Source organism: Centruroides vittatus, unplaced genomic scaffold, assembly GCF_030686945.1.
Source record: "Centruroides vittatus isolate TY-2023 unplaced genomic scaffold, ASM3068694v2 contig_377, whole genome shotgun sequence".
In the NCBI taxonomy this organism is placed as follows: domain Eukaryota; kingdom Metazoa; phylum Arthropoda; class Arachnida; order Scorpiones; family Buthidae; genus Centruroides; species Centruroides vittatus.
Genome location: NW_027122198.1, coordinates 2,642,609 through 2,656,237, shown reverse-complemented (window position 1 = coordinate 2,656,237; position 13,629 = coordinate 2,642,609). Strand labels below are relative to the sequence as shown.

The 13,629-nt window shown below is 43.9% G+C and overlaps 1 protein-coding gene across 5 annotated transcripts in view; it reads left to right on the top strand.

Moving 5' to 3' along the window:
• The first annotated feature begins 4,895 nt into the window (after positions 1 to 4,895).
• LOC136975642 (uncharacterized) overlaps positions 4,896 to 13,629 on the top strand; it is a 68,018-nt gene continuing 59,284 nt past the window's right edge. For 3 of the 5 annotated variants that reach the window (XM_067270726.1, XM_067270728.1, XM_067270727.1), the window contains exon 1: positions 5,222 to 5,337. Coding sequence is in view for 2 of the 5 variants with exons in the window: in XM_067270724.1 (XP_067126825.1) it covers positions 5,142 to 5,337; positions 8,963 to 9,156 (390 nt within the window). In the remaining 3 variants the exon portion in view is untranslated. Of the gene's footprint in view, positions 5,338 to 6,988; positions 7,508 to 8,962; positions 9,157 to 13,629 lie in introns of those variants that run through there. The other 2 variants (XM_067270724.1, XM_067270725.1) reach the window with 2 other exon arrangements.

Sequence of the window (13,629 nt, the reverse complement as noted above, 5' to 3'; positions counted from 1 at the left end):
ATTTTTGTCACACGTCGCTCGTTTTTGTCGTTTTAACCGAGTTAAAATTTTTGACGTTACCGCCGATCTTCCAAGCGTCATAGAGCAATACGAAACGTTTGCCTTCAAAGTTCGGTTTAATTCTTATTGGAACACTTATAAAATAAAATAGCTTATTTTACAAAGGGGGACCAAAAATAAAATCTTGCGCCGGCAAGCGAAAAGTAAATTACGATTCTGGCAAATTCGTTTCAAAAGAGGACTCTAGTTGTGAATTTTAGTGGTCAAATCCGAATTATATTATTGCTGGTTAAAATTCTCACTTTTATGTTTAATGTTCGATAAGTTAAGAGCAGAAGACGGGTTAAGAGTCGGATTTTTTTAAGTATCGAAACTTAACTTCCGAGAGAGCATTTTTGGCAGGTGTTACAAGAAAACTTACTTTTTCGCAAGAAAAAAAGCTGCAGATAGTCACCAGAAGCTCGTCGAAACCTACGGAGAGTCTTCTCCCTCAATAAGAACTTGCCAGTGCCGATTTAGTGGTGATTTTGACGTTAATAACAAAAAAAAAAAAAAAAAAAAAAAAACCGCCGGGGACAGCCAAAGGTGATGTAATTTCAGAACTTTCCAAAGCATCGAATGTTGATGGAAGGGTAGTCACCAAACATTTACGTGCCACGGGAAAATTCCGAGGGAAGAAAAATGGATGCCACACGAATAGTCCGAAATTGCTATTGCTCACCCATCGAACATTTGCTTGTCTAGCCGGCCGGACAAAAATGAGTTTTTCTGCATCGGATTCTGACCGGTGACGAAAAATGGAATTATTTAGATAATCCCAAACACAAAAGATCGTGTCACGGTGCGACCCGGTCGACCGTCGACATCGATACCAAAGCGGAATATTCACGGTGGCACTATTTGGTGGAATCGAGGAGTATACTGCAAAGTGTTAAAATCAAATAAAACTGTTAGAGGGACAACGGTTTAAAGCACGCGCCGATGGCGAATAAACGACGCAAAGTCATCATTTTGCACCACCGTGTTGGGCCACGCGTTGCTTCTGCCTCCAAGCAAATATTGTTGGAGTTCGAACGAGAAGTTCTCTCACACACCGCGTATTCCCCGGGCTCGGCTCCATCGGATTGTGGCCTTTTCCGTTGGACGCAACGCGCGCTTGAGGATAAGCGATTTGCCAAATTTGTCCGAGTGCCAAAATTCGCGGACGAACTATTGCTTCTAAAGACTAATCATTTTGTCGTCTTTGCCAGATATTTTGCCAGAAAAATGAAAAAAACATTGCAGAAAGTAAAGGAAAATATTTTGACTAATGTAATTTCTTTTATTTTTTGTAATAAATTCAATTTTTTGCTAAAAAAGTTCCCTGAAAATTAATTCTCACAACTAAATATTTAGTGTATCCGATCGGCTAAGCTGAGTTTTGGCGGATAAATTGTAAACTCGGAGAAAGACATTCATTGACATAAATTATTCGTCACATTTCTGTAGAAAATTCACCGACCACCATTCTAGCTATTTTGGTAAATTTATAATAATTTTAATAGACTATATTTTTTTTTACACCGTTTTTTATTTAAAGGTTGGCATCTATTTTATGCCAATTCACTTCGACACATCGCTCTGTAGACTGCGCGTAACAACGTTTTTAAGAATCGTGTGGTAATGAACGCGGCACCCGAGGGTGACGATTAAACGCCAAATTCGTAGCGGGAAACGGGCTTTAAACGCGTGCAGAAGACCAACGTCCCGCGGCCTAGTAAAAACACTACCCCGGGTCCGAAAATGTCTGGTTTTTTATTACGTAATAGTTAAAGGTCGGCGACGGTTAGAGTCGGTATCGGCCGCCAGGTGCCACGGCTCCGACAAATTACACAATTTAGTCGGATCCTATGCGCCTGGTACAGCGGGTAGGATTAAATCGTATTTCCGGTCACATCTTCGTCCATCGAGTTCGGTCGGAATGTTTAACGTCACCAATATCGGCCTAATCGGGGTTGCGTAATGGCACGAGACAGAAAACGAGAAAATCAAATTTCGTTGCCAAAGCCGGGCAGCGTGTTAGCACCCGGAAACCGCGGGTTGCCGACTACTACACTAAACCATTCCGGTCGTTCTAGAACTTTACGGTTCCCGCGGCGAAAAACTTTTAATGTTATTCGTATTTCCTTTAAAACCTATGTTTGTGCGCGTACACGTACAACAGTTGTTACGTGTTCGATTAGATAAACGAATATCGACACATATAGATAAATTCCACGGCAAAAGTCATTTGGAAAGCGAATATACGCGGTGACAGTTGAGGCGTATGTCGAAAGTTACGCGTTTTTCGGTAAGTATCCAATATTTTACGAGTATTTTCGAGGAAATGTTCCGTTTTCGGGCACGTACAGTACTTTAGTCTAAGAAGACGAGAAGGATTCTCGACGCTGGAAATTTGCCGCCGAGCGAAATTGTTTGGAAAAATACCGGCTTAAAAATTAATGCCGATTCGAAATATAAATCGATTTGGGCGGATCGTCAATTAACGAAATATTTTCGCGGAATTCGAGAAGCGTCCTCACCTACCACACGCGCCGCCATACTTAAATTGCGTTAAGAAGACCGACGATAATTTCTAGAGTTTTGCAAACTTCCTTCCTACGGGCCGTATTCGGAGGATTACTTACGGTGCCGCGGCCGCTCCTTAATACTAAAGCGGTGGGTTTATTACTCTAAAATAAAAAGAAATAAAATAACGCGCGTGGCCGGACTTGGATTAAGTAAAATTAGGCTACTAAGATAATTCTAAGGTAACCGAGTAACGTTCTGCGAACAAACCGCGGAGAACCCAGGTTCCCCATCCGCCTCCGGTAGCATCCCCACTCTCGAAATCCCGGATAGATCACTGTTATATTAGTTTTAAGCATTACGTTCGTATTATAATAAAGCGTGGCCAATGACGATATTAAGATAGAATAGACGAATAAAAGGACGGGCCTGGAGGACGAATCCAATACTTTTCGTTTCGTCCGATAGAGGTCGAAGGCGAGTTAGCAGAAAGATATAACACAACAACTAGGAGGAATAATCACAAAATACTATGATAGCGCTCAACGATAAAGACGGGAAACCCCTATCCTCACCAAAGTAAGTATCGTGAACATGCGACAGAATATGTCAATGGGAACGACAGAATAGTACGATGAGAAAGGATAGAATACAACGAGAGACAGAAAAACACAGATAGAATACAACGGAGGACAGAAAAACAGCGATAAAACACAACGGGGAGGATGAAGAAATACACATTAATACCACAGAACAACACAATAAGACATAAGAATCCTCTTAATACCGATGTGAGTATTGTACACAAAGTGTTAGGGGAGTTCATAGGAGTTTAGACAAGGAAAAGACAAACTGTCACTACTCAAAAAACCTAACGAACATTCTAACATGAGTGAACTTTCGAACTCATCAACATTATCCAGATACAAATAAATTATAAATTAGATAACAATGTCGGAATAATAATATAGCGGCTACGTCCGCATGTATGTATTTAAACCGTTGCAAAGCAAGATGCGAAGCAAGGTCATGAATAAAGTTGGAGTACCAACCTCCTGACGAACTGCCAGGAAGGATGGACTGCTCCATTTAAGTAAGAGGTCGAAGGCGGCTTAAGATCACCCACCATGGTAGACGGAGCAAATACCTTTTCTCCATTCGAAACTTTTTCTCCGGAAGAGAATCTACTCCCGATTACGAAATTCATTCCGTAGTTACGTGACATTATTATAAAATTAGTAGGCGATTCAATCGCATCGCTTCAGTACTACAGATAATCTAATTATTTTCCCATCTACTCTACTTATGATTTTGCAATTATCTGTATTTCTACTTTAATCGATCGGGTCGTATATAGAAAGCATTCTTTCATCGGTCGAGTTAAGGCGCGATTTCGACGCGTTATTCAGGATATGTCGAAAATTAGGCCTACTTTTACTCCAGACAAACCCACGCTCTTCCCTACTGCATAAAGAAAAATATAATTAAAATAGTCCACGTTTACTCACAATATTCCGGCATAGGCACTAATAACTTAAAGCGAAATATTAATTAGAACCAAGTTATTATAGCAGACATATTTTATAAACGCCTACGACGACGTTTCTTTCTCCGACTTAGGACGCCGGGTCAAAGGTAACGTGATAAATCCACCGGTCACTTTGGTTTCAACGTTTGACCGACTCTCCACGACGGTAGGCAAAAACCATTCTCTTTTTGTATCCGAAAGCCGTGGCCGTCCGAAAAGACCGGCGGTCGGTCGTCTTTTTCTTCGTTAAATTTCGCCATTTACCAATTTTTATCGGAACGAGAGTAACGTTTGTTGGGGGATATATAATACGCAGCAATTTCCGTTTTCGACGGAAAATCCCCTTCTCGGCAGGTGTTCGATGTTTCGTTTACTCAAAGTGGCGAAAACGACTCTTCCGTTTAACTACTCCGCCCAGCCTGCCGAATTATTCCACACAGACATTAATCCGTTTAATGTAAATCTAATCATTTTAAAAGTGTTTTTCTGGTAAAACTCAAATAAATTTAAAATAATATAAGCTAGAAATTAACGCTTAGGGTATCGTCGCCGTTTCGAAAAAATAGATTGGCCAGAAACCGCCAAAGGGAAAGACGACCCGGGTTGCGCCTTAAAGCCCAGAAGAAAATTCCACGAAAAGTTTCGTTGGTGGCCAAAAGAAAATTGTAAAGAGACAGACGATATTCCGGATATTTTTTACCGTTCTTTTCGGAATTGGCGCAAGGCGGCCGGCGGACGAAGAACAAAAAGCGCCACCCCACGGAGGGAAGGAGAAGGAAAGGCCGATTTCCGGAAAGAAGGGATTTTCCCAGAGGCGAAAGGCAGGTCGGGAAGGCATCGATCGCGACAAAAGGACGACGGCACCCGAGCGGACGGAACCACGTCGGCCTCCACCTCCGAGCAAGAAGTCAGCTTCTCCGTCCGACGCCCGAGCGGGCGGGAAAGACGACATCCATGGCTGCGGGGCGGAGGGGCCTCCGCTAGGACCGGCGGGCGGGGAGGGCCCGGGCCCCACAGCCATTCCCCTAGGCCCCGGCATGTCCGGCCCGCGGCGGCCGTGCTGAAGATGGCGCCGCCGGTGGGGGGGCTGCGATCCAGCCTCTGCACCTTGGAATTGGCCGTCTACTACGGAAGCCCGCCCTGTCCCCTGTGCGCTCGCTGGGCGGGACCCGAACCCGGAATACCCTTGGTCTGGAGCCGGGGTAACCTGACGGCGGCTCGGCGACTCCTGTCCGACGGCTGTCCCGTCCCGGCCGAAACCGGTGAGTCCTTCCTCCCTCTTTCTCGGCTCCTCCCGCCCCGGGAGGAGTCTCCGTCCGCGCGCGACGTAAACAAACCGGGCGTCGGGCGTTCGATCGACCGTTCGTTCGGTAAAACGTCATCTTCTGACCGGGTCGAAGGTGGAAATTCCCCGCGAAGATTACCGACGTAAGTAAACCCCCAGGTCGTTTACGTCCCTCAAGTCAGCGGGACCCGGGCACGTCCCTCTGCGCGGAGATTTTCCAGACCGGGAGAAAAGCGAGCTTTTCTTTACTCGGACACTCGGGGAAAATCCAGTAAAAAAGGGAAATTGCTCTGGGACCAGCCGGGTTGTCTTAATAGTGGTTACGCCGTGCCGTCGATGGGGAAACGAAAGAAATTGTTGTCGACGGCCGGATCCGAAAGTAAACGGAGAAGACGGTGGAAAATGGAAATGCGGTCTTTTGGCCTCCGGTGCTAAAAGGACGAAAGATTCGAGACGGCCCGTTTCCCTCGGCCTGGACGGAGTAGTCTTTCCGTCGGAAACCGCGGAGAGAAGAGTTCCACCGGCGCCCGGCGCGGCGATCAATACTCGGACGGAGGAAGTCCCGCGGCGCGAGAAAGCGGGGGCGGTCGCCGCGGAGAAATCCGCTTCCTTTTTTGCCCATCGCGGCTTCCCTCGGCCCCGGACGGCGTTCTCCTACCGAAAAAGAGTTCCGCGCTGGGAAGGAGTCACCTTCCCAGCGCGGTCTGCTTCCGAGAAGGACGGGATGGATGCCGTTCGTCCCTTGCCGCTCCGCGCGATAAAACGCTGCGGGCGACGGCGCGGCGCGGGATCTATAGCCCGAAGTCGGGTGGAAAAACCTTTCCGGAAAGAGAGGACATTCCCCTCTCCCTTTCGTGACTGCCGACGATAGAGGCGTTCCGAGAAGGCGGCCGGCTCGGGTCCGAACGGCCGACGGGGAAAGAGCGGCTCTTTTCTATTCGTCCGTTTACATTTGGGCACGGACGGGCCGAAAAGCGTCGGAACGCTGCGGCAGGCGTTACTAACGTAAGCACAAAGCGGAGGCGGGCTTAATTTCCGCGGCTGGAAGCCGATTTTGTCCGCCGTCCGTAAGTAAGGCCGAAGCCCAGAAAAGAGCCCCTTAAAACGGGTGGGAAGACCTTTTCCCGCCGGCGTCCGAGTTTCGGAACCCGCACTTTGCTTAATAAGGAAACGTTAATTACATCTGGACGGGAGGTTTTCTCCCGGGGTCAAACAAACGCAATTAGAAGGCCGTCCGTCGTCCACTCCGGCCCTAGATCCAGTCGCATCCGTAAGACGAACTCCAAGAAAAAATAACATTCGTTGCCCGTACTGGACGCGTGTTTAGCCTCCCTCCGAAACAATAACAGCGCGATAGAAAAGAAAACAACCGGTTTTTTTCGTTACGTTTGGTAGGGCCGATAAACCCGTTAAACCGGCTAATTAATTAATAGGCCAGATTTAACGATAAACACGGCTTTTAGTTTCTTTTAGAAGAACGACACCTTCGTCTATTATCTACAATTCCGCACATAACGGATTTCCTCACTTTACGCATCCGAAAAGTACCACTTTTAGCCCGCGGATAATTTCCGCTTCGCCACTCTTTCCGCGCCGTCGAAACCGGACTATTTTTACACCACGGTACACCCGAAAAGACCACCGGGAGTACGGAGGGAAGGGAACGGACCGGAAGGTCTGAGGTGGATAACCAACGGAAACGTTTATCGACGATTTTTGACGTAGGACTACGTAAGAACACCGAGAGTAAAGAGCCAGGTCCGAAGACGAAAGCGGAACTCCGTCCCGGCCGCCACCAAAACAAAGGAAGAGTTTCCGCGTCGGTCGATAGATGGCGCCGGCGGCGGCCAGCAGATAGGTCCGACCCGGCCCGTCCGGTGGAAAGAGAAAGGCAGGGCGCGGGAAAAGGGGATTTCGCCTTGTTCTACCTTCCTGAATCTTAACCGGGTAGCGGGTGGATGGGTCCCGCACCCTCTCGACGGACGAAAAGACCGGGCGGATGAGGGACGGCCACCGGCCGCGTCACGTGCCGACGGAGGCCGAGGGAAAAATCGGGGTGGAAGTCGAAGGCCGGCCGAAGTGCTCGCGTCTGTTGTCCCTGCTGCCGGCGGCGGTCCCCCTGCTGACCGACGGAAGATCGGGCAAAGGTGAGTCGGACCTTCCTTCTCTCCGCTTCCGGTTTATCCCCCTTATAAACCGGGGTGGGGGACGAAAGTCGAGACGGGCGCTAAGTTTTTACGGCGGAAGACGGCGGTGAACGGGAGAAGACTGAGGTGGAGAAGGGGCAGGGAGTAACCGGCCACTTTCTCCGCCGCCGTAATCCGAAGGCGAAGGTGAAACTTGGGCCGGCCTCGCTCCGACTCTCGGCCCTGGCGTAATAAAGAAGTGTCCGGAGACGGCCGTTAATCGGATGGGGCCAGTCTAGGCCCGGTGTCATCCGACGAAACTTAACCACCGACCGTCCAGTTTACCGGTTAACATTTTACGCTGGGAAGTAATTCGGCCTTTCCCGTTACAACCCGGGCCCCTTTGGGTAGAATCCACCGGATTCTTTAACCCGACCGGCGGAGGGAAAGCGGGTGCCGGACGTTCCCCTCTTCTCCTTTTGCCTTCTTTACCCACGGGGAACTCGGCGTGCCTACTTTTCCGGAGGTTGCGGCCGATTTTTCGTTCCGCTGTCCCGTTAGGAAAAAGTCGAAGGGCGGAAAGGCCGCCTTTCGGCCTATTACGTAGCAAGCGAAAAGTAAACGACTGCCGAGAAGTCGCCCTAAATCCGGTCTGGCCATTAATTACCGAATTTATTATTAATAATAATTCCGGTGCCTGCGGTTTCGGAATCGCTGCCTCCCCGCCTGAGGCGGGACCGGAAAAAAATCTACGCTCGAGTCTGTCTTCCGGATTTTATCCTCGTCCCGAGAATACTTCGTTTCTCGGCTGTTATCGTTTTTTACCGGTAGAAATGAATTTCCAATATTTGCCGCCTTTCTTCCCGGCATTTATAATGGTGCGTGGTCGTTCCGGCCCAGAGTAGACGCGGGTGGGCTTCGGCGGAAGTGGACGGGGAAAGGCGTTAATAAAATTTAAAGAAAAAATTAAAACGATAAAATCGGTTTCGACAGACCGTGCGGAAACGTAAACGAAACGGCGTCGTATCCGGGGCGGATCTACGTAGGGACTAATAGGACTTAAGCCCCGGTCCCCCAGTGTCGTGGGCCCACAAAAATTGAATTATTATAAATTTTTAATAATTTTTCGTTAACAGTGAGCACTTATCGTAAAGTAAAAAATATTTATTTTAATTTATTAAAAATTTTGTTTGTTTATATGTTTTGTTAATGTATTTTCTTTATTTCTTATGTCTTTTTATTTAAGATATAGTTTGTGGTTTGACACCATTTCGTAAACAAATATATTTCGACTCTGATTTTGAAGTTATTAAAATCGAATTTTAAACCCCAATTTAAAGATTCTTAATGTAACAAAAACTGGGGCCCCAGAAAATCTAGACCCGCCTCTTGTCGGATCCCTTCCTCCCATGTGGGCCCTAACTAGTCCGGCTGGAGAGGATAGAATTTTGACTATTTTTTATTACCTATTTGCAGTTCGTGCGGCGGGTATTCTCCTGCTCCTGGGAATCGGCTCCTTCGTCTGCTACAAGTTGTTTCGCCGTCTGAGGCTCGACCTCCGGAAGAAGTGTGACTGCGATTCGGAACTCTTCGAGGCCTTCGGCTCTTCACAGTGGGTGTCCGAAGAACTGCTATCCCGAGACGCTCCCTCTGACGACGAATGCGTGGAGGTGAGTTCTGCCCCGACTGCCGTTCGGAAGCAGCTGGGAGTCCGTTTTTGCCAATGCCGGTTTATGCATGACCTCTCGATGGATGTTTTTGTCGTTCCTCTGCTTGTACATGACAAAAATAATTGTTCCATTTCATTTTCTATTCTACGGTTTTTTTACACAACGAAAGTTATCCTCGGGCGTGGAAAGTTAAGTCTGAAACATTAAGGTGATGGAGAGAAAAAGAATTGACTGCGTATCGTTCTGGCAACTGACAATAGTAATTTCGAACAAGCATTCATATCTGTTTGTTCATAATTCTATTTATCTTCCGGTCGGCAACATAATTCGTTTGGCAAATTTGTGCTGGTCGACCTTCCACTCTCTGGCCATTGTCTTCTATCTGCGACCGAACGGATCGGGAGGCAATCTGTCGTTCCAGACCGCCCGAGATCGAATCTGGGTGGGTTGAAAGAGTAGCCGTCCAGATGCCTCGATGCCCGGCCAAATCTGCGACCGGCCAGATAAAAGAGGTCCACTCAGTGCCTGCGGGGCGGAAATAGTTAAAAAAAATCGGCCTTTTGTATTGCTGTGAGCAACGAACGACTTCCTTCTTACTAGTTTCGCTGGATGGTCAAACAATGCTTAGAACTGCTGATACTTTGTTTGTGATTTTGAAGAACCCTAGAGAAAGACAGAAACGAAAGACACGCGTGGCGGATGTCAGTCGGGACTTTCCTCTGTTTAGCATCCACGGTGCCGAGGAGAGCCCTGCCGGCGGTCCTGGGCATTCCGGTCTCCTAGTTTCTGTTTTTGTAGAATGAAAGCATCTGGTCTATGAAATAAAAATGTTTGAGAATCACCAGTCCGGAGGAATCGGCAGTTCTCGAACTTTTAAGGATGCATTTGATTACTTAAGTTTGCCCGCAGTACTGAAGGAGTTAAAGATATGTAATTGTTCTAAAGATCTATATTATATAATTCTTGATTATTTTGAGAATAGAAAGGATGTATTATTGACTTGTTAAACACTAACTTTATAGTATATTTTGAAGACACGTGGCAAATTTTCATTGGTTATCTTTATTTAGTTGATACCGTACATCATTTTTCTGTACGCGTTTCAGGCTGTCTTTCCCCTCCTCAGCCAACTACAATATTGGGTATACTGGAAAGTTATGTCCATTCCAGTTACAATAAGTTTTAACAAGTATGTGCATATTCATTTGATGCACATTTGGCTCTCTCTTTTTATCACTGAATGTATACATACTGACCTAGCAAATGAACTAAAACGAAGATAATTTATGTTAGTATTAAGTGAAGTGCGATTGTGTACCCACGGGTACTGATAAAGTTCATTTACACCACTGTATTTTGTACGAATTCCAACAAGGAAGAAATGCTACAGAAGCATGTAGAAATTTATTGAAAGTGTTTGGTGAAGGTACACTTTCTGATAGAACATGCAGAAGATGGTTCAAAAAATTTTAAATGGGTGATTTCAACCTTTCTGATAAGCCACGCTCTGGGTGACTGTCTTTGATTGACGACGATACTATCAAGATCATGTTAGAGTAAAATCCGTTTTTGACAACATTGGAGATTGCAGAAAGGCTTGATTCAGCTCAACAAACCATTTCGGACCATATTCGGAAACTAGGATTGGTGTAGAAATATTCGAGATGGGTGCCACATGAGTTAAGTGAGAAGAATTTGAATGATTGAGTCATCATAAACACATCTATCTCTGCTTGCATGGAACAAAATCGAACCCTTCTTGGACCAGATGATAACTGGGGATGAAAAGCAGATTACCTATGAAAACATCGTAAGGAAAAGAGCATATTGTGAATCCGGAAAACCTGCCCTTCCACCTGTAAACTGAAGTTGAACCTGAGTAAGAGAATGTTGTGTATATGATGGGGCATTCGAGGACCAACACATTTTGAGCTGTTGAAACTGAACAAAAAGCTAAATTCAGAGAGGTACTGTCAGCAATTGGATAATTTAAAAACAGCCCTCCAAGAAAAGAGGCCGGCGATGTTCAATAGGAAGGACGTCATACTGCTTCATGGTAATGCCAGGCCATGTACTGCTTTGGGGACTCATCATAAACTCACAGAGCTAGGCTGGGAAATTCTGTCACATCCACCATACTCTCCAGACCTAACACCCTCCAATTATCACTTGTTTCTGTCCTTACAAAATTTTTTCCAGGGCAAAAAATTCAAAAACGAAGATGATATCAGACAAGCACTGGTTCAATTTTTCACCTCTAGGGATAAGGCATTTTTTAAAAATGGGATATACAGTCATCATGCTGGCAAGAAGTCATAAACAATGATGGAAGTTATATTATTCAATAAAGTTTATTCAAGGTATGAAAAATTTATTATTTTGTTTTATTCTAAAAACAGACAGAACTTTCTGGTAGACTTAATATAATGCATACTAAATAAAGTTAACCGATGAAAATTTGCCATGTGTCTTCAAAATACACTATAAAGTTAGTGTTTAAAAAGTCAACAATATGAAAAGGACATGGTTTCACAAAATACAAAGGATGTATTAGTCAAAGGCATTGATAAAGTATATAAGAAAATAACGAGGTGTGCTTTCGGAGTTTGGTCCCAGGATCTTTATTGTGGATTTTGTTTTTCGACAGATGTTTGAGGATATCGAGAAACTTTGGAATCGTTCGTACCGTGTGTGTGGATGAATCGGTACTGTTGACACCTGCTGACAACTGCGGAAAATTGGAGGAAAAGTTGCAATTTGCTATAAAGATTCTTAATGAGCAGTTAGACTGATAAGATGGTTTTGTCTGTGGAGAAAACTAAGTGTACGTTATTGAAAGGGTGTCTTGCAAAATGGCAACTGCCTGTTATCAAATTGGATAATAATAAGATTGGCTATGTTACATTTATAAAATATTTGGGTATATATTATGGAGAATGCCTAAATATTACTCCACATGTTGAATACGTGTGTAATATTTAAAGCTCTTTATTGTTTTTATAAATTGAGAATTATTGCAGGAAAAAAAATGAGGAATGAGTTATAAGATTATTGAAATTATTTATAGAGGATTAATGATATCAATATTGGTATATGGCAGGCCTGGGCAAATGCGGCTCCGAGAGCCTCATGCGGTTCTTTTTGAGTTATGTGCGGCTCTTTGCTGAAAGTGTTAATTTCTGTTTTTTATTAATATTTTTACAGTTTTATTTTTATAATTTTGTGAAAATATGTTTATTAAAAAAATTCAATATTTGTTTTATATTATATTTATATTATATAATAAAATTGCACACCTTACCATACTATCCACCACGACAGTACAGAACTGCGGCTCCCATGCATTTTGCAAAACCTACATTGTGGCTTTCACTGAACTCTTGCTTGCCCACCCCTGGTATCTGGTATAAATGTATGGTGGAACTCTATTAAAAAATATCATATAGATAAGTTTGTGAAGACTCAAAGAGTTGCAATAATAATGATGTCAAAAGGATATAGAAGAATTTCTACTGCTGCTCTCTGAATATTGACTAATTGCTTACCAATTGATGTATAAATGATGAAATGATATTATTTTAGTAAAATAAGGAAAAAACAAAGTTTTGCATTTAAAGGTCTTGAATACAATTTTAGTATTGATGTTGGTATTACAAAGATTAAAACTATTAAATATAATCAGGATTCCTACGCACCTGGAAAGTCAGGGAAAGTCAGGGATTTTCATTAGTTTCGGAAAAAGTCATGGAATGTTAGGGAATTTGTCAAAAATTGTCAAAAAGTCAGGGAATTTATCGAAAATTGTCAAAAAGTCAGGGAATCTGTCTCCTTAGCTGCTTCGTTGATTTCGTTTGCTGAATATGGCTGACCAAGCGTAGACATCTGCAGGTGGCAAGAAGTAATGCTGCAATCTTTAAGAAGAAAATATACCAGAATCTGAAATGGCTTTTTCACCGTTCTGAAGCCATATAATTTTACAGTTGTGGATTAACAACAGGATAAACTACTATTATGTAATAGTTTTTAATTTTAATAATTCAGCGATTATAAAAAGATAAATTTGTTAATTAGAATAAAAATAACTAATTAAAATTAGTTTATAAACTTTTAAAACTTGAAATCGTAATTTATTAGAATATTCACTTCAAAATAGCTAAATAGATCAGTAAAAATCGGTAATTTAATTGTTTTTCGCATTTAAAACATTAGTGTACAACATAAAAAAATTATAAATAGCTACCCGACATTTACAGTAAAACGCTGGCGCTGATTAGTAGTTTTTTACATTTGTTGTTACAATTTTCCTTGAAAGTACTGTACTGCAAGCATATTTTCCCCCCTCTCCCATTAATTTCTGCAACTTCGATACATAGTTTAATAATTAGTTTAACAGAAATGATGTTGGGTAACATAGCCACTGATTTTGGCAAATTTAGGGATCATACCTGTAATAGATATACTGTAGTTATAGTT